The 22,234-nt window shown below is 30.5% G+C and overlaps 2 protein-coding genes across 2 annotated transcripts; both read left to right on the plus strand.

The window, feature by feature from the left end:
- LOC107941651 (protein ELC) lies at positions 1-1,218 on the plus strand. Its single transcript, XM_016875228.2, has one exon. It carries the CDS (start codon positions 6-8, stop codon positions 1,020-1,022), a length of 1,017 nt encoding a protein of 338 aa, XP_016730717.1. The 5' UTR covers positions 1-5; the 3' UTR covers positions 1,023-1,218.
- A 12,128-nt stretch (positions 1,219-13,346) lies between these two features.
- LOC107941657 (guanylate-binding protein 5) lies at positions 13,347-20,683 on the plus strand. Its single transcript, XM_016875232.2, has 17 exons — positions 13,347-13,784; positions 15,007-15,109; positions 15,706-15,775; positions 15,907-15,945; positions 16,018-16,135; positions 16,217-16,274; positions 16,670-16,734; positions 16,884-16,890; positions 16,985-17,045; positions 17,497-17,556; positions 17,662-17,681; positions 17,769-17,834; positions 18,193-18,360; positions 18,474-18,731; positions 19,227-19,439; positions 19,849-20,120; positions 20,237-20,683. The coding sequence occupies exons 1-17, from the start codon at positions 13,696-13,698 to the stop codon at positions 20,376-20,378; spliced, it is 1,809 nt and encodes a 602-aa protein (XP_016730721.2). The 5' UTR covers positions 13,347-13,695; the 3' UTR covers positions 20,379-20,683.
- Positions 20,684-22,234: the final 1,551 nt, after the last annotated feature.

A 22,234-nucleotide genomic window follows, 5' to 3' on the forward strand; every position in this document is an offset into this window, starting at 1 on the left:
CTTTAATGGCACCACCATCCCCAAAGGAATTCATAGAAGCAGCTCTTGTTGCCGCCACCACCCCTTATGCTTTATCCTACACAGACTCTAAACAGAAATGGGTTATATTAAGACACCTCCTTTCGTTGCTTCAAGAATTCCCTGGTTTCAAGCCCTCAACTGGTAGATTCATGCATAACGATGGCACCGAAGTTAACCTTCTACGAGCTACCGGCTGCGTCCATGTCGCCAATAGTACAACACCCACCATTCCTCTCGTCATTTGGCTCCATGAAAACTACCCTCAAAAGGCACCTTTGGTCTTTGTTTCACTCCACCCCATGACCCCAATTCATCGCCATCATCCTTTTGTGGATAACACCACCGGTGCCACTTCCCCACCTTATATCCTTACCTGGAAATACCCACCGTGCAACCTCTCTGAACTTCTGCGAAACCTCGTCCAACTTTTTAGCATCGATCATCCTTTCTCGTACACGCTGACGACTCCGGCGTGTCTCACTCACCCTTGGCTCGTTTCTACAAAGGAAGCTCTGGATAGACTCGTGGGTATGCTTCACTACGACATGGTTGCTTTGCGGGCAAGCACGTCTGATGAAATAGAGAAGCTGTCGTTATTGCAGGAAGAACTTAAGAGGCGTGATCGTTTCATCACCAGCATGGTTGCCGAGTTGGGTGAGGAAAGGATGAGGCTGGAAGAGAGAGTCAAGAATTGGGCGGAAGAAACTGATAGGGTGGAGAATTGGTTGAGAGTTAATGATGGAAGGTCGATAATGGACTTAAATGCAGGGGATGTTGAAATTGAGGATGCATTTGAAATGGACGAAACGTCAAGAGCCAGACTAGAATCCTCGGCTGCGGATTTGGCTATTGAAGAAGTAATGTATAAATTGGACAAGGCACTTGAACATGAAGCAGTAAGTTTCGATTCATATATTAAACAAGTGAGGAGCTTAGCCAGACAACAGTTCTTTCATAGATGTAATGAAATGGCCTCAACCTCATCCCCCACCTCTGTATAAACCTAAGGGACTATATTGATGGAATTTGCAGACTTTTTAAGTTCCAAGCAATAATGTGTTTGTTTTGTTTTATTATAGACACTAATTTTGTAATCAGAAAACTCGATAATACACATATATGTATATATATATTAAAGGAGAAATGAATGTTTATAACTGCTAATTTTGTAATGAGAAAACTCGATAATACATATGTATTAATTAAAAGAGAATAAATTGTATTAAACTGTGATTCCACGCTATTTTTATCTCTTTTCAATAATCAAATTTTTATTCCTAATTTTCAGCTTCTTTCTCCTGAACAAAATTTAAATCTAACTAAAAATGTTAAAAATTAGGAGAAAAAATTTGATTTCTTATTCTCCTAATGAAAAGGGATATGAATGATGTAGAATCACAGTTTCATACAATCCATTCTCTTAATTAAAATATGTTAAAATTGTTGATATTATAAAGAAAATTTAAATTTCTTATGACAAATTTTTTCAAAATAAATTATTCGGGGAAGTTTTAATATTTAAATATATTTTTATTAAATATTTGATTATTCAGATTTATTGTTTTTTAGATAATATAAATATATATAAAAATATTTTTTAAATTAATGATAAAATCTAATGAATAGATAAAATATGCAATAAAAAATTATTTCTTCTAAAAATGTGATAATATTTTTTAATTTTTTTATGTTAAATTCAAAAATTAAATTAAATAATAATATAGGTAATATAAAAATAAATAATGTAACGACCCGATTTTTAGTGATGCCAAAAAATGCGGTTTCGGATTCTATTTTTGTTAACCAAGTTTGTAATTATTAAATAAAAATATTTACGGAGTTATTATATAGGTGAATTAAATTTTGGGTAGTTAATTTACTCGAAGTTGTGATTAACTAGGGCTCAGAGATTAAATTGTAAAGTCTAATCGCTACACATTTTTAATTAGATAATGGCTTGAGGATGTAAATAGCAATTAGAACCTATTATAATGAGATTTAGTAGACGGTGTGTGGTTGGATGATTAATTAAACAAATAATTATAATTAACTTAATTAAGGTTAATTCTAAAATAAACCAAGTATAAAAGATAAAATGAATAGAATGTTGTCATCTTTTTCGTTTAGCAAAACCAAACAAGAAAGAAAGAAAAGAAGGGACGCCATATTCATGAAGTTTAAGCTTTTAGCTTAAAATTTCAAGTAAGTCCTTAATTATTTTCTTGTAATTTTTATAAATTTGAGTTCATGGGAGCTTGATTTAGCTAGCCCATCTACCAATATGTAAAACTATTAAAAATTTGAAAGTTGCCTTAGTTGAGAATCAAAAGTTTTAGGTGTTAAGATGATAGATTTTAAGCTTAGATGTGAAAAAGAACTAAATTGTAAAGCTAATTGATAGTTTCATACAATATAGGCTAAACTACATAAAATGTAAAATCTACAATAGGAATAAGAAATAGGAGGTTCCTAATGGATAATAGTGAAATTGTATTTCAATTTGGAGCTTTAAATTGAAAGTTATATTGTCTCGGTTCTAGGGGCTAAATTGAATAAATTGTAAAATTTTTATAAATTGACAATTGATTGTGAATTGGATGGTTTTTTATAGCGCCATATGTTTTATGTTAATCCGTAGCTAACATCGATCCGGATTTGTCGAGACGGAAAGGAAAATCCAAAGTTGTCGACGAGTAGCTCGAAATTCTAGTTTGTATTTCTATGATTCAAGACCTATTTAATTTCTGCAGAATCATGTTATTTTACATAATATATTGTCGAGGTGAGTTGTTACTGAATTATTGAATCAGACTGCTATGGTTTCGATTGAATATCGAGATAGGAACTAAATTGAATAGAATAGAAAGTGATATGAACTAATTGGTATGTGATAATTGGTTTGAAATTGAGTTGATATATATTGTTTAAACGGTGTTCTATAACGAATTGGATTGTGGTTGTGAATGTGATTGAGAACATGTATTGAATTAAATGGTGACGGTATTAAATGTCGAAACCATGTATTGATTAAGTATAAGAAAATTGAGTACGATACACCCCTGACCCATCTCTGTCATTGTATTAGGGTTATGAGATGCTACAGTAAATAACAAAACCAACGTAAACAATTTTAATTCAAAAAAAATTTAAACATTCATTAAAACCCAATTATTCAAATAAAACATGTAATATGTACGAGTTCAAGCTTAAATCGAGCTTACAAAAACTCTAAAAACAATTTGGAACTAACTAGGGACTAATTTGAAACTTTACATAAAAGTGAGGTAAAAACACAAAACATGGGTCATATGGTCGTGTTGTTAGGCCGTGTGACAGATTGAAGCCGTGTGGCATTGAAATCACATGGTTGTGTCTTCAAACCGTGAACAAGATTGATGCCGTGTAATGCAGAGTCACATGACTGTGTCACCAGGCCTTGTAACAAACAGAGACCGTGTACAATATACCACACAGGTGTGTGGCCAACCCGTGTAACCTATTGAACCCATGTTACCCTGAAATCACCTAATTCATTTAGAACACACAACCGTGTCATCTGCTCGGGTATGACACATGGTCATGTGTTAGACCGTGTGAGCAACAAAATGAACCTTTACACTCGGAATGACATAGTGAATATAGGTAGTGAAAGTCATTATTATCCGGTCACTCGAGATGATAAAAAAAGTATAAGATGATATGGAATGTTGATGAATTGGTGTATTGTGCTTATATGTGTGATATGATAAATAAGGAATTTTTATATGAATCAGTTGATAACGAGCCTTGGGGATCGAATGAATACGAAAGAGTCACAAACTCTAGGAAACGATTGAATGGTGGGTTAGGCTATATATATAAATAGATGTTAAATGAAAATAGAATTAAATGTATTGAACTTTGTAAATGATTTAAAGATAGGTTGCTAATACATAAATTGAATTGTTTTATCATTGGCATTATATACCTCGTGACAATTTACTAATGCATATGTTATTATGTCTTAATTCATGGATTTACCATTGAGCGACTTCACTTAGCGTACGATTTGTTTTCTTTGTGCGCCAATATAGTTGATCTGTGAGAGTGCTAGCAATAAGCCCAGCATCTAGGCGAAGATCCCCGACTCAACAAAGTTCGTACAATTCCTATAATGTTCAAAGTTTAGCATGTACCTAGGTTGAGTCTTTTTGATATTTAACTATGTTTATATGCCGTTATAGTTGTAAAGGTTAATGTATAAGCTTGGTTAATTGAATGTCTTGTAAAGAGAATTAAATTTGGTTTCGTGTGATATGTTATAATACTAATGATCTTGATGGAATAGTTAGAAATGTGCATGATTTGGCATGAAATGCAATAGGCAGTTAGCTTATAGTATATAAGGTGTAAGCTTAGTTTTGGTTGAGGTTTTGATGTGTATAATCTGATGCTAGTTATTGAATATATTGGATGAACGTAATATGAATGTATTTAGAATTGATTTGGAAAATTACAGGTTGTTAAATAATGAGAAATTGTAGAAACAATATGTGATGTCGTGAAGTCAAATGTACCACGTCGCAACAAGAAATAACCTATAATGTCATAGCAAGATGAGGAACCCTGTCGTCTCAACAAGGCCAAAATAATTAGTAGCTTGATGTCGTGACGTGACAAATTGTATGGCGACATCACAACGTCGAAGTGATGATGTCACGAAATCAACCATGTATTTTGAAGTTTTTACAATTTAGTCCTAATTAGATCTAGGGTTAGCTTTAAGGCTTTCGTAAGCTCGTATAAAACCTAAGAATAATTGTGTATTGTATCGTTTGCGTATAATTCTTATGGTTGCATGCTTTTTAATGAGAATTCATATTAAATTTGATCGTAGTTGCTCCGGCAACGAATGTGACACCTTATAACTTAGACCTGGCGATTGGGTCAAGTATGGGGTATTATAAATAATTTAAGTTAAATCAAATGGATAAATTATATAATTAATTTTTATTTAATTAAATATATTAATTATTTTAGAAATATTTTAAAATAATGATTAGATAAATTACATAATTTAAAAATTATTTTTAGAAATGTGGTAAATAATTTTAATATTTGTTATGTTAAAATCAAAATTTAAAATAGATAATAAATAAACATTTAAGTTAAATAAAATGAATAAATTATCTAATTAATTTTTATTTAATTAAATATGTATCTAAGTACTTGACACAATTTTAATATTTGTGTCTCGTGTCAACATGCAATCAGATTTATCACATTATGATTATACTCTCTAATTGGCCCCTCATTGATATCCCTAATTAATTTTGGTGACTACTAACAATATTTCTTTTAATAATGATTTATTTTACTATTTTTTATAATAAAATTTATAATAATAGTATTTTTTATGGGATAGATTTATATTTTGTAGATCAAACATATTTTGTAGATCAAACATAATATTAAATAAATAAATAAATTTTGGTATTAATTTTTTTTAAAAATTATTATTCACTCAAATATACAAAAAATAATTTATCGAGTTGACTTTAAAAAAATTAATTAAAAAAAAAGAAAAACAGAAAAAAGAGACGTGCCACTTATCGCACATTTAATTTATGTAGGTTGTTATATTATTTATATATATAAGATATATATTTTTAATATTTACTATATATTTAAATTTTATATAATATAAAATACATAACGTATAAAAATAAAAATAAAATATTTTAAAAAATAGAAAATATTCAAGTAGGTTGGGTAAGACCTTAAATATTGAAATTCAAGCCCACTCATTATTGAATCGGATTTTTTTTACTCAAATCTATTTTTTTTCATTTACATAACGGTTCTTAGTCTTTATTTTTTTAATACAATGTCTAAAACTATTCATAATTTCTCCCAACTCTTAAATAAGAGCATAATGCATTTCAGCGCACTCTAACTCACATCCTCTTGTACTAACAACATACTGATGCCAACTGAACTAAGATTCATCGACTACTCAAATCTATATTTTAGATATTATATTTTTCAAAATTTTCTAAACAAACTTTCGAAATTTGAATAAATAATCCAACCCTTCAACGGATTCAATTTATCATAGTTCAAGGATAATTGACAATAGTAATGGTAAAGTTTTAATATTCAGTAATCGAGTTTATCAAGTCTTTCTTTTAATTAAAATCTTAAATTTGTTTTATCATTTTATCATTCTCAAGTCCAGGGACTAATTTGGATAAAGATTTAGATTATAATGTCGAATCAATTGTCAAATTTAAAATTTTACTTGGATAAAAAATGTTCAAGTCCCAATATAAAATTAGTTGACAAATTCAGATCCAAAAAGTGATGTAACCTTATACGTTTTTATCATTATTCAAAAATATTATATTTATTTAAGCTTTGAAGATAACATTATTAATAAGGATAACTACAAACTAAACCGTAAAATGTAAAAGAAAAATGATAAAAATAAAAAGTATTTCCAATATAAATATAAGATAGGTTGATTATGTTTTTCAAATTATTGTTTTGTGAGATTAATTTTTTTAAATTTAATCGTTAATTAAGCCACGTGAAAAATTAAGAAATGTGATGATAATTTGAATTTTGTTAAATCGGCTATTAAATATGGCGTTTTTTTCTTTTTAAAAAACAATTTTTTTCCTTCTTTTAATGTTAAAATTAGTTGAATCGATTAAACAGTCAACTCATGTCTCTCAATGCAAATCTTGAATTAATATTTTTTTTCTTTTTTTATGTCAAATATTAATTTTAAAAAATCTAATCATAATAAAATATTTAAATTTATATTTAAAAATAATCACACCATGGTTGAACTTTTCTCAATTGACTTTGCAAGTCACTGTCAGATTAATTTTTTTCTTCTAAAATGATATAAAATAGAGACACCACATTTTGTTGTTAAGTCTTCTTTAACAAACAGTTTACTTGTTAGCGAAAATAAATAATATTTTTTAAACAGTAAAAGTTAATTCTATTCTTATTTGACCTAATTTGATTCCTATTAATAATAGGACTACATTGATCCAATTAATAGTAGAGGGACTAATTTGACAAGTTCCTATAATAAAGGGAGCTCTTAAGTACATTCACCTTACAAAAGTGTCAAACGTTATCAAGGTGCCTTCTCGAAAAGCACTTTCAAGTCAATAGTGGTTTTTTTCACCGTTGAAGTAACGAAGAACACTTGATTTTTAGAGTCAAAAGTGCAGTAAAAAATTGATTTAAGTGTTTTTGGCTTTTGTATTTATAAGTGAAAACGATTAAAATACCTTTATTTATATTAAGTATTTAAAAGATATATAAAAAAATTAGATTAATTTATATTTTATATATTATTATATTAAATTATTTATATCTTATTTATTATTATATTTATTTTTAAAATATTTTACATATCATTAGTTTTATATTCTATATTAATTACTTAAGAGATATTTAAAATTTATATTTCATATATCATTATATTAAATTATTTAAATATCATATATCTTAACTGATTTTTTACTTTCTACCATCATGTCTGAAAATGAGCTTTTAGCTTTCAACTGTAATTTTTGATAGCAATAAAGAACATTAAAAATTAACAAACGCACACTTTTCAAAGTACTTCTCTACCATGCTTTTCAAAAACACTTCTTCTAACATCACTTTTCGATTGCAACCATAGTGTTTTTGTCCTAGGCGGTAGAGTCGTAGTGCAGAGAAGTATCAAGCAAGGTTGTACTGCCAACTCCACTATTGAGGCCGAATACGTGGTTGCTTTTGAGGTAACAAAAAAAGCAATATCGCTTTGAAAGTTCCTTACATATCTCGAACTCGTTCTTGGTATAGAAAAACTATCCCATTGTATTGTGATAATTGTGCGGCAATAGCCAACACCAAAGAGACCAGAACCACAAGCGGACAAAACACATGGATAAAAAATATCATAAGATACGGGAGGCGTAGCAGATGGAATAGTGGATGTAGTCAAAGTTGCATGAGAGCGCAACCTTGCGGATTTGTTTACCAAGACTCTAGTGGTTAGGAGTTTTGAGAAACATGTAGAGGCTATGAGAATGTGAAATATGAATAATCTACTTCACTAGAGCAAGTGAGAGACTATTGGGATCTGGTGTCTTTAGTGTAGTTACATTGTCCGTATACTTGTAATTTTTTCAACAAATTGGTCTAATAAAATTCCATCATTATCATTAAATATCTTTTGAATAATGTCTTGAACTGTAGTTACATTGTCCGTATACTTGTAATTTTTTCAACAAATTGGTCTAATAAAATTCCATCATTATCATTAAATATCTTTTGAATAATGTCTTAAACGGTTTTTGTATACAAAGCAAAATGAAAGAAATATTGGCTCATTGATTATCTAATGTTTAACTAATACTAAGTTGCATTACATGGTTGAGTTATTGTTGAATTTGGTACCCTAAGTGTAGTATTTTCGTCTATGTACACCTGTATTTTTTGAAAAAATTTGTTTAATAATATTCATTATTTACATTAATATTCTTTATATATTATCCTCATTTTTTTGCACACAAAGCAAAATAGAAGCAAATTTTGTCTCACTAGTTATCTAATGTTTAATTAATACTAAGCGGTATTACGTAGTCGGATCGTAATACAAAAATACAACTTGTATTAATAGATGAACCTAAATATGTCTTTAATCTAATAAAAAATGAGCAAACCGATTGCAAAACTAATATGTTGTCTATCAAGTAAAATATTTTAGGTACCAGAGCGGAAGACTCCTAGAAGATAGAGATATAGAGGTGATTGACTGGACTGACTATACATCTAACATGACACAAGTAGAATAGATCCTAAACCTTTTTATAAATTTATTCACTTGTGACGTTCACAATGTGACATGCCTTAATCCTGAGTAGATAATAGGCTATGTATGTGTAACTTGTATACTTTGATGTAAGTAAAAGTTTGAGTTCAAATAGATAAGAAATTGAAAGTTGGTGCGTTGGATATACGACTTTTGCAGTATGTAGCATCAATAACAATAATGTAATTCATAGCTTAATTAATGGGTAAAATGATATCCTATCATTGACATTACATGGTAGATGACAAATAAACATGGTCATGGGTCGTTTGTCTTTGTGATAAATGACTCAATTACTATTTGATAGTAATTGACTTTTCATGAAGGAAGATATAATGGTTACCATGAGATAAAATAGGATCATATTGGAAGAACGGATTTATCTCAAAGTGATTAATGATATCCTATGAGGGTAACACTTTAATGACAAGGTCATTGGACAATCACTGATTGAGTAGCTTTCGTAATGGTTTGTAACTAGGGAGAGCTCCCTTATGATACTATATGACTAAATAAGTTAATAATTAATAGGTGAAAAGTTGAAATTTGATTATAAATTATTTAAGCCCTAATTATATATATTCAATTGGTCTCTCTGCTAGCTTGTTGAAACTAGAAATGGATTGCATATATAATCAAATGAACAGAAATGAATAAAATGAAGTTAGAAAAATGGGCCAAATTCACAAATAAATATGTTTTCTCACTAAGTATAGAAATGACTTGAGAATTACTTTAAGTTTTTCGAATTATTATTTAATTAAATAATTGAATTTTGAAAATGGAATTAAATTAATTAGTTATTGTGAATCTGTTGAATATGGAAATTAAATTTATTTCCTCATATATTCTTTTACGGTAAAGTTGTCATGACTTTAACGGTATTAAAATTGGATTGAAAAAATTATTTAATTGGAAAATTAATTTATCTAATTAAATCAATTAATTAAATAAAATTTATTTTAAGAAATAGAAAACATGTATTAGGTTGGATTAAATTATAAAGTGTTGGGTTAAAAATCTAGAAAACACATAATACTGGGGTGTGTCGCCCACCCCATTCTATTTAGAGTAAAATATTGTTTTCTATTAAATAAATATTATTTATGTTTTACTAATTCAATCAGGATTCTTCTATCTTTTCCTATAAATAAATGACACTGGTAGAGCTATTTACATAAGTTTTTTACACACGAGTTTCAGATATTGTTATTATGCTAGAAAGTAGTGAGTTTTTATTTTCTTAGAATATATATATATTTTTGGAAATGATAAATTTATCGATTTCAATTGAGAGAAAATTACTTTTCTACTAAAAGTAATAAATCGTTTTTGGTTCTGTGCTTGGTTCGTAATTGTTTGAGCCCACACTCGAAGCAATTCATGGTACGAGAATAGCGAAGAAGGCCATTCGGTTGAAAGTCATGAACGTTTAGGATCCGTCTCACACAAAGCACAAGTATTTTTCAGAAAAAAGTTTATTACTATAAATATCACAAATCGACTTAATTTTCAAAATTTTAATTTTCCACTGTGATTATTATGTTGATAATCTAAATAGTCCATGGTCTAATTTGAAATTGAGCAAGTTGATTAAAAGACTATTATGTTGTTTCTTAAATTCAATTAGGGAAATACCTTGTCTTGGACATTAGAACGGATGAATCTCTGAAGATAAAGACATATATGTGATTGTTTAGATTGACAGTACATTAGACAGAACCCAAGTAAAATGAATCCTAGATCGATTTATGAATTTATTCACTTGTGACATTCATAGAGTGGCTTATATCAATCCTGATATATTTTGATGAATTATTTTTGACAGTACATTTATGAATTATTTTTGTGTGACTTGTATATTTTGATGTATTAAAAGCCTAAGTCCAATTGATAATAGAGTTGAGAGTTGGTATGTTGGGTATACGACTTTTGCATGACATAACTTCACTTACAATAGCGAAATTCATAGCACAAATAAGGGTAAATGATATACCTTGATCAGCGGTAGATGATATATATGGAAAAGTAACACGATCACGGGTCATTTGTCTTAAGACGAATAATTTAATTACGATGTGTTAGTAATTAAATTTTTCATGAAAAAAGATGCAATAATTATCATGAGATAAAAATAAGATCATATTGAAAAAAACAGATTTCATTTTAAAGAGATTAATGATATCTTATGAGAGTAGAACATATATAGCAAGGTCATTGGACGAACACTTCATAAGTAGCTCTCATAATGGTATATAATGGAGAGAGCTCAATCATGGTACTTTAGTGGAATGATTACATGACTAACTAATTTTATAATTAATAGATAAAAAATCATAACTTAATTTGTAAATTATTTGAGCCTTAATTATATTTGTCCAATCGGCCCCTCCATTAGCTCAGTATAACATTGATGGTTTGCATTAAATTAATTAATTCATAATTAAATAATTGGAGTTCGATGTGAAAATTAAATTAATTCAAATCATCAAAGTTCCATAAAAACAAGTTAATAAAATTAATTTCCTCGTAGATTCTAGTATGGTAAAGTCATTCTGACTTTAATGAGATTAGAATTAGGCTGAGAAAATAATTTAATTAATTAAACGAATAATTAATATTTTAGGCATAAGAAAAATATTTATTGAGTTGGATAAATTATATGAGTTGATTTAAAAGACTAGATAACACATAATTGGACCCAATATATGACAAAGCCCAAACTAGGCTCTTGCCTGAGTCCCATAACAAGGAGTTGCTATTTGCAGCCGCCTTTATAAGCATTCCTAGTGGTGGTGTGTTTTTTCTATTTAAATATTATTATTCGGTTATATCTTCTTTGATTGAGACTCTTACTATTTTCTCTATAAATAGAGACTAAGGGCTTGAGCAAAATAGAGATTACTTTTGCATTGATATTCTATCAAAGTATAGTTGAATTATTTTTTTAAAAATAAATTCTATATTCTAATAGAGTTCTTCTTTCGGTTTAAATAACATTATACCAAATAAGGTGAACCACACATCCCCACTGCCTTACCTTGATTATAACAATATTATGAAACTATGCAAAACAATCCATCTTTATGTGCAAACCTATTTAAATAACATGCACGCATATAAAAATAGTAGGCTTAAACAATAAAATGGTACTTAAATTATACTACTTATTTCAATTTATTACCCAAATTATATCAATTTTTTCAGATTAATACTTAAATATTTTTTTGTCATAATCTGTATTTAAACTATTAAATGATGGCCCGTTTTATCCAATCTTTAGTCCTGTTAGTAAAATATCTTACGTGGCAAGTTGTGATTTGGTACAATAATTGTTTTTTTTTTGTTGTTGTTGTTAAATTTGCCATAAAGGAGAGAGACCTAGTTTTTTTATGCTTGAAAAACTGAGAGGGTGATTGAGAAATTCCATTCACACCAATTGATTCGTGCTAAACAAAGCCAAAAAATATCATTGTCATATGATCCCAAAAAATCACCTTGCTTATATATTATGAGATAACGAGGTTGGGAATAATTATATGGAAATAGTTGAATTTACTGAATAATCAATAATATAAAAGTTATGTTTAGAATCAGTTTTAAAGTAGTATGTAATTTTACCAATTGAGTTTTAGTTCGGTTAATATTTGTGTTGTTGATAATGTAAGAAAACGTGGGTTCGACTGTACTAAAGCGTGTTTATTCTCCTATTTAAGGGTTGAGATGGATTATGAGTAGTTCTAAACATTGTATCAATTTAGAAAATCAGAATATATTAAATATATACCAATCATCTTAATATATAGGGTAAATACACTCAAGGTCATCAAACTATTAGTATGTTTATGTTTTGGTCACTTAGCTTTAAAAAGTGACAAAATGGTCATTGAATTATTCAAAAGTTTTCATTCAAGTTATTGAATTGTTGAAATCTTTGATCTCCGACTGTAACCGTCAGATTAGCTTGAGTATAAGATATGTTCTTCTACTTATAGTTAGATACTGATCCCCATTAATTTATTAATAATTCAATGAATTTACCTTAATATATATACATACAAAAATCTTATTAGTATATATTAAATATATCTGCATCAGCTTCAAAGATGAAACAATCCACAAACGATTTATCATAGCTAACTAATTGTTGGAACCATTTTAATGGCATTCAACATGCAGTATTATAGAATTAAGCAATGTTACTAATTTATCAATATCGTAATTTATTAGAATAATATTACATTATAGCATATTTACTATTCATGCAATAAATATATGTAAAAATTAATATAAATTTTTAATATTTTTAATGAGATTTGTAAAGAAAAATTGAGAGAAGTACTTTAGTCAACTTACCAATAAAAACAAGACACGTATACATTTGACCTCCGAGTGTTCCCAACTTGACGGTTAACATCACCGTTAATTTATAGATTCCACCCTTCTTCTTTCATTTTAACCCTATTTACCACACCCTTCCACTTCCCCAACATAGAAAATAACAAGAAAAATTTGAAAAAAAATCTCTGATCCCTGAAGGCACGGATCCCCTGCTCTACACTCCAAATTTCATGTCCTGTTTCTTCATTTTTGTTTCTTTTGGGTTTCATATGTAGTTTTTCTCCCTGAAATTTCCTCTCATGCGGGTTTACGATGCTTAACGTACACCCTTCTACAGGGTCTTGTTAGATCCCATTCTTGCCGTTTCCTTTTTATGTCTTTCCTTTAAATCTTTCTTTCTTTCTTTTCATGTTTGCCTTATTCGTATAGTTCTTCTATCTGCATTGGGAAAATAGCGATCTTTGCTAACAATGGAGATTTCTTATTGGATCTTTGTTTTTTCGATCCTTCTCTTCTTTTTGGTATCTGGGTCTTCCTCAATTGATAATTTTCATCAACCGTAAGTTCCCTTTGTTTCTGTTTATTTTGTTTGTATTTAAACTTTGATGCTGTATTGAATTTGATTTTATTGCTGGGAGTAGTTCAAGAGTTGACTAGGATATGTTTTGTTTATTTATTAGCTTTAAAACGAGACACTTTCGTTTGCATTTTTTTTAAAGATCTCGTTGGCACATTGTTGATTTAGTTGTAGCTATTGCCGCCGAATAGTTTTTTTTTATATTCTTGGATGTGTTCCTGATTTGGTCTAATACCATTAGGATTGAACACGAAATAATATTCTGAGAGGCAATCTGTTGACTTTCTGTTTAGGCTTGATGTTATATGGGATGTTAAGTATTGGCAACTTCATGTTAAATGACAAAAACAAATCTTGAAAAGGTTAAAGCTTGATTTAAATTTGATATGCAATTGCTTAGTCAGATAGATCATGGTATTAATCCTTCAATGAAGCGATTCTTTTAGTATTGAGATTCTGGAATTCTTGTTACAGTTAAGGGTTCCTGCTCTGCGTGATGTTCTTGTGAGTGCCAGTTGTTTGATGGAACTAATGAGCAGTTAGTTCTTTGAGTCTTTAGATCACCTATTGCTTGTAAGTTCTTGTAAATGATTAATGCTGGTTTATGCTGACACTCCAAAGCTTATTTTAATGTTTTGCTGCTATATACGGGAAGCATAAGGAATTAAGAGGCAAATTTATTTTGGAAACTAATGCAGCTTTTATAGATTATAGAATTTGTGCTGTAGTAGTGCAGCTAAAGAAGTGAAGCTATAGAATGAAATCCATATGATCTTGCTTGGTTTGCGTCATGTCTAAATAATGTGCTTTGCTGCTTTAATATAGAGGAGCGTTTGTAATCCATTCTGCTGAATGAAAAATATCGTCATTAGATGCTTGGTTTCTAGCTCTTTCAAAAAGCATTGTGCTTATGCATAAGAAGTTGCTTTTTTCTATAAAACTTACTGTGGACTTGCGGCCCCTTTTTTGGGCATATGCTGAATATTAGCTAAAAATATTTGTGCTTTCGTAGGAATTTTTTTTCAGTTGTAAATTAAACGCAACAGCTAGCTGTTTGATTTGAATTTAGCTTTTGCCTGCTAGTTGTTTATGCCTTTCTAATAACTTCACATATTCCCTATTTGTCTTTACTAAATCTGATGCTGGTCTCTCTCTCTCTCTCTCTCTCTCTCTCTCTCTCTTTTACATAAATTAATACATACAGATTTCCTATTGTGGAGCCTGATCCTGGTCATACAAAGCTTCGGCTTTCAAGGGAAGGCTTGGAAGCCATCAGCAGAATAACTACCCCTATTTCAGCTGTTGCTGTAAGTTTTCGATTCCGTTCCCAGACATCTAGTATGGATTTGCAGTTTATTGGGTTTCTTCTGGTCACCTTACTCCAAATATCAATTAGGCTTAAAATATGAATTGCTAAGCATGTCCCAACAAAGAAATAAGAAAGGCTCTTAATATCATTGGGACTCAAAAAGTGAAGTGCTAAAGTTGGTGCATTTCCCTTTTCCAACTCAAGAAAGTAAGAAAAGAACGAAAAAAAAGGTTTGCTAATGTTATGGAAATGCTAGCATAAGTGTTGGGAAATTTATCCTGAGTATGAGTGTTGAAATCTTGATGGGAGGTAAATTTGAGAAATTTGATGCTGCAAATCATTAGTTTTGATAATTTATGGCTATCATAGTGGAAATATTTGCTACATATAAGATACAAACCATACAATATGTACCGATTTCTTCAATGGTCTCGAATGCTTTATTCTGGGTGAAAACTAGTTGACAGTAATTAGTTTGTTCCTGTTACATAACACATCAAACTTGAAATTCTACCTAATTTGTTTTTCTAGAATAATTCCTTTGGTCTTTGTTCCCCCACACATTTTCAATCTTTCTTGGATTTATATATTCAGGTCATTGGTCCCTACCGTTCTGGCAAATCTTTTCTGCTAAATCAACTTCTTTCACTGTCTTGTGATGAAGGTGGATTCTCACTACCATATGCTACTTTGTTATTTCATAGACCTTGTTGTGACTTTCAACATATTCTTATTATTTTGAATGGGATCTATTTGATGACTTGTTGTGTATGCTTTTTCCTGTTTATCCCTCAGGATTTGGTGTTGGACACATGCGTGACACAAAAACAAAGGGTAAGAGACAGCAGTGATATTACAATTATGCACAATGGTTACACAATTGATGTTTACACTCGTCTGTATTAGGGATTTGGGTTTGGGGCACCCCACTAGAAATGGATATTGATGGAGTAAGAACTTCTGTTTTCTACCTTGACACTGAGGGTTTTGAAAGTGTTGGGAAGTCAAATGTATACGACGATAGGTAAATCCAACATATGTACTTCAACTTTCTTTATATGGTATACATTTAGTTATATTACCTTTCTGGTTCCTGTTGATGCAGGATTTTTGCATTGGCAACTGTTATGAGCTCTGTACTAATTTACAACCTGCCTGAGACGGTTAGTTAATTTTCTATAATTTTCCTTGTTTTCAAATGCTCTTATTTGGAAAGTTGAGATATTAGAAGCTGAAATGATAGTGTTTTAACCCTTAAAATTCAAGTTAAATTCCATGAGGCTAAATGTTTTCAAAAAACAGTTTTCATAAGAAATTTTGCAAATCTGCATCTCGGCTAAAATTAAAGTGCTATCCTGGTATTTTCCAAGTGCTTCTCATACTATACACTTATAAAAGTGATGCTGGGAATTTTAGCATTTAAAGTCTTCATATAGAATTGCAGTCTATGCATTAGGTTGTGGACTTGAGGTTCAAAAGTGTTGAAACACAGAATTGGCAGCAGCCTTCAACGGGTTGATTCTTTATTGATGCTCTTGTTTGTGCATTCTGTCATTAGATTCGTGAAGCTGACATATCTCGGCTGTCATTTGCTGTTGAGCTTGCTGAAGAATTTTATGGAAGGTTTGTGCTTCTTCCATGTACTAAATTGAAAGTAATACCAATTTATTATATGCACTGAGCAAGCTTGGTGTATTTTACTTTTTAGTTCCTGTTAATATAGACACTAACCTTTCTTGTCGTTTGCTTGACTAATATTACATGGAGAACAGAGTGAAGGTATTTTATTGCTCCCTAAAATATTTTTCATATTTATGCTTGTGCAATGAAGCTATTTTATTGTGGAAGTTAACAAATAACTGCATTCTTTTAGGGACAAGACATTGCTTTTGAACCTGCAAAACTTTTGTGGCTTATCCAGCGTGATTTTCTGCGTAAGTTCATAATTGTCTTCCAGCATATGTTTTATGAAGTGTCATAAGGGCCTGCTACTTTAAATGTCAATGGACCTTGGACATGATAGCACTGCCACTGCATGTAATATTATATCTGCATCGGAGTTATCCCTTTCTAGCTTCTGTTCTATATCAGATTCCTATTGATTTTATGTGCTTGTATACATTTCTGGTTAAACTTTCATTTTGATCCATTCTTATACTCCTAATCTTTTTTTAGAATGCTGTGGTTTGAGAGACATTCCTTTCTTGGTGCATCTCTTTCCTCTTTTTTTTTCTCTATTTAGTTTGAATTTTTTGTTTGTTAAGGAGAGCAAATTTGAACTCAATGCTTTCATTTTGGAGTTGAAGCATGTTGCTCCAATTAGGCTATTGCTTCTGCCACACTATATAGAGGCAATTCATTGACATTTTTATGGGTTTTATACAGAAGGAAAATCAGTGAAAGAAATGGTGGATGAGGCACTTAGGCATGTCCCTAACAGTGATGGTTAGTTTACTCAGTCTTGCTTCATTGTTGGACCGATGCTTATTTATGTTAATCTTGATTTACTTTTCTGATGATCTTATGATGGTGTGTCTTTTGTATTTTCAGGGGACAAAAATATTGATCAGGTATTCCTTCTATGACTTTTCTTGTAGGCTCTATCTAGACTAACATTTTCTTGGATTAGAATTTGACAGATCCTGGAACTTTTTCAGGTTAACCAGATTCGGGACTCATTAGCTGTAATGGGGGATAACAGCACGGCATTTAGCTTACCACAAGTATGAGTTTCAACTATGTTTGTTTTGCTCAAATATTACCTTGGCTCTTTCCCTTTTCTCTCATTTCCACTTGCTGTTGTCATTCTGAACAGAAAAATAAATGGATGTTTGATGCGTATGATGTAAATGTTTTTTAGCATTTATATTTTGTTTTATGTAGTGGTATACGAAAAGCAAAGTCGTTTGTGTGTGCTTCTAGTGAGATTAATGATGATGGAACGCATATACACCTTTTCCTGTAGCTCTATGTTATTTGTTGGCAAATGGATGATTATTATTTATTTATTTTTGCAAAGCAGATAAAATTATTGTAAAATGTAAACATTTAATATCTAATTGCTTGAAATTCGAATTACAGCCTCATCTCATGCGAACAAAGCTTTGTGACCTGAAGGATGACGACCTTGATCACATGTATGTTAAGAAAAGAGGGCAATTGAAAGAGCTTGTGGCTAGTATTATACGCCCAAAGATCGTGCAGGGAAAGTATTTAAACGGAAAGGAATTTGTTTCTTTCCTCGAGCAGGTTAGTTTATGCTCAAATTCTGAGAATTCTTAAATTAGTCATTGTTAGAGATCATGTTTAATTGATGTCCAACTTAGTGTTATTAATATGCATTTTTATTTTTAATCTTATAGATACTCGATGCTTTGAATAAAGGGGAGATCCCATCAACAGGCTCTCTCGTAGAGGTTTTCAATAAAGGTATCCTTGAGCGATGTTTGAAGCTATACAGTGAAAGGATGGGAAAATTAAGATTACCTATGCCAGAGCAATCCTTACAAGATGCACATGAAAGGTCCCGAGAGGAAGCAATGAAGGCTTTTGAGGAACAACATTTTGGCCGTCACCATGCAAAGAAATCTGCTGACCAACTGGATGAAGAAATGAAGGAGGTACTGACTACTTTGAGGGGGCATTCACCTTTTCTTTTCATTTTTATCAATGATAATTTATCAATTCATACATTCACATTTTTTCTTACCTGGGGTATTCAATTTCTTGGTTTCATAACATTTCAAAATCTTGCTTAGTGGTAGGGCAAGGAAATTTTTTATAAGAAAATTAGTGGGAAACTTAAATTGGCAGTCGTATTAGAAGTTTGTCTAGTTCTTATCACATTTACCTTCTATGAAGTTTCTTGAGTTTTCCAAGGTTCCTTTTTGGATGGGAAATCCACATAGGGGTTTATCGGATTTCAGCTGTTTGATCAGTTGCCTACTCTTCAAGCAGGCAGAAATTTTACGAAGGCATTTTTGTGGTTAACTATTTATCATGCCAGCCGTATTCTTTTTTATCTTATATAAATGTCCATCTGGATTTTAAAAGTAATACGTCCTACTACAAGCTTTTGTAGTTCTCATGTTGTTAATGCTAAAAATTTTGTTTAGGTATTTAAGAATGTCATTATGACGAATGAATATCAGTCCACAAGGCTGTGTGAGGCACTATATACCAAATGTGAGGACAGAATGGACCAGCTTCAAGTTCTTAGACTTCCTACTATGGCAAAATTTGATGCAGGTTTACAGCAATGTAACCAAAGCTTTGAGCAGGAGTGTGTTGGGCCTTCGAAAGCCAATTACGAGCAACGAATAATGAAGGTAAAGAGGACACCTTGCAGTTTTATTTTCGGTTTCCTTTTTCTTATGAAATGTTACTTTCCTTCAGTTGCAATATTTAATGGGAAAGATGGAAGGATCATTCAATATTATTGACTAGGAGTGTTATGAAAACATTTCAAAATGAGCTCGAGTCAGTTTAATGCTTGGATCAGTAAGGTCATGTTCTTTGTCCCTGTTGAAGAATGGAGACCAAAATAATATCAATTAAACTCAACACCCTGATTTTGAAGGAATTGTGTGGGTGAGAAGGGTAACAGATAATTTGAAATTGCCTATTAAGATGGAAAAGATACATTTATGGTGCTCTGTAATGAAATTGCAACAATTTGTATTGTCTTGTGTCTTTGCTACTTAATATGTTTTCCTCGAATGTACCATAATATTGCAGATGCTGGGAAAGTCGCGTTCTCTGTTTATCAAGGAATACAATCAAAGGCTCTTCAATTGGTTGGTGGCCTTCTCCCTTGTCATGGTGGTGGTTGGTCGGTTCATCATAAAATTCATTTTGGTCGAAATGGCAGCATGGATACTATTTATATTCTTAGAGACATATACGAGGATGTTCTGGTCAGCGGAGTCTCTTTACTACAATCCTGTGTGGCACTTCATCGTATCCGCTTGGGAAACTATTGTTTACAGCCCCATCCTTGATTTGGACAGGTAAAATATAACATAAACACTTTGCACTTGCTTGTTCTTGTATAGCAGTTGCCGGTTCATTCTTAATAGAGTGTGACCGATTTTTGATTCGTAAATGTTTATATTTGTTTCGGCAGGTGGGCAATTCCCATTGCTTGTATGGCAGCATTGGGGATACTTTATTGCCGGTGTTATGGAAGACGGAAACACGGGTCACAGTGGCTTTTACCGCTGTACAACCATCAGAAAGGTGGTTCAAATAGACCAAGATCAGATTAATAGAGAGATGTCTATGCCATTTGGTTTGGTAGTCTGCTTTTGAACAATCATCTCCGGCGAGCTTTTTACATATCTTTCATTAACGTATGAAAGGCCGCCAATCGGTTTTTTGTTCTGGATAGGTTCCAGCCGGCTAGTCTGACCTGCGATTTGTCGAATCAAAGTCTGGGAAAGAATGAGAAGATGGTGAGGCAGGCAGGCAAACTTTATAGTATCTTTTTACCGTAACATTTTTAACACAAAATCATTTGTATTAATATATAATCTTTTAATTTGTTTAAAATGTCAATTATTTAATAGCTTCAGTTTCCCCTCTTGGTTTGCATAGAACAATCTTCTTCGCTGTATGGGTTTAAATTTCATTACCATATATATACAAACACACGAGAAATCGTTTAGATTTTACAAAAAAAAAAAACATTTTTAGGGAATGCAGAGGCTGCATGGGGATTTTATTAATATTATTACATATTCAAAATAAATTTTATTCTTATAAGGGTACTTTTGTATTTTTACATTTTAAATAAATCGAAAACTCTACTTTATCAGTTTTCACCCACATTCTTGGGACTTTTATAGTTGATTGAGTTAGTGTCATAGATTAATTAATAATTGAAAAATTACTAAATTAGCCTTATTTAAAATGAGTTATATTCTTATAAATGTCCTTTTGCATTTTAAATATGTAATTTTCACATGCATATGCATATGATAAAATTATTAGTATATATTAAAATAATAGTTAAATTTGATACACTTGACTGTGTACTTTTTTTTAATTCTACAAACAAAGTAAAAAAGTTGTCATGTATCTTATTTCTTTTAATATTTTATTATATTTTATAGGACACTTGCCATCATACTAACCCTGTTTGTAGAGTCTAAAAGTTTCACCCGTAATGTACCAAATATTGCCCCATAAAACTAATAGATGTCTGATATGTTGTGTATATTTGGTCAAATTCTTCTATTAGTCCTTATATTATGTGTAAATTATGGATTTAATCTTTGCACTTGAATTTAGTTTATTTTAGTTATGTACTTTTCAACTTTTGAATGTTTGTTTTGACCTAAACAATAACAGTTAAATTCGTTTGGTATGTGTACTATGCGTAAGATTACAATTTAGTTCATATGAAATTTATGTCTTGATACAAATGATGATAGTTACTTTCATTTGAATTTTTTTGAGTGATACATATAAGTAAAAAGCTAATATAACATTATACATGTGATAATATATTTGCCGCATTAGATTTTGAAAATAGTAGAACTTGAATTTGACAACTATCGTTTGGACAGAATTGAAATTTTAAATTTTAAAAAAATATAAAGACTAAAAATAATAATATTAAAGTATAACGATTAAATCCACCACGTATGGACCCAAAACGAACATTTGTAGCTCAAGTTATGGCCAAAATATTGAATCTACAATGTGTTGAAAATCCGAACCGTAGAAACTTTTCAAAAATAAACTTTAACCTCACTTTTCTCTAATTATTCCCTAAATACATAATAATAATATAATTAAGAACAAAATTACAAATAATTGAGAATTTAGGCACTTATCAAACTTCCACTTACTAAAAAAATTCCTCGTCCTATGTATCAATTTAACCCTTATACTATTAAATCAAATTAATCTCTCTATTATAAAAATTAAATCAAATTAATCCTTTTACTATTAAAAAAATCAAATAAAATAAAATTGCAATAGAGTTAAACATATTATTTATTTACCATTTAACTCAAAACAAAATACTTTTAAAATGTATTCATTTAAAAACTAATTTAAAAAAATTTATTGAATTAAAAACTAATTTAATACCACTACCTACCAAAAGTATCATACC

The sequence above is a fragment of the Gossypium hirsutum genome, chromosome D07 (genome assembly GCF_007990345.1).
Source record: "Gossypium hirsutum isolate 1008001.06 chromosome D07, Gossypium_hirsutum_v2.1, whole genome shotgun sequence".
NCBI lineage: Eukaryota > Viridiplantae > Streptophyta > Magnoliopsida > Malvales > Malvaceae > Gossypium > Gossypium hirsutum.

Coding starts and splice junctions, on each gene's coding strand:
- LOC107941651 (XM_016875228.2), top strand. CDS start 6: ATGGCACCACCATCCCCAAAGGAATTCATAGAAGCAGCTCTTGTTGCC.
- LOC107941657 (XM_016875232.2), top strand. CDS start 13,696: ATGGAGATTTCTTATTGGATCTTTGTTTTTTCGATCCTTCTCTTCTTT. Junction 17,046..17,496: donor TATCCAGCGTGATTTTCTGC/GTAAGTTCATAA, acceptor GGTTTTATACAG/AAGGAAAATCAGTGAAAGAA. Junction 18,361..18,473: donor TTGTTTCTTTCCTCGAGCAG/GTTAGTTTATGC, acceptor TTAATCTTATAG/ATACTCGATGCTTTGAATAA.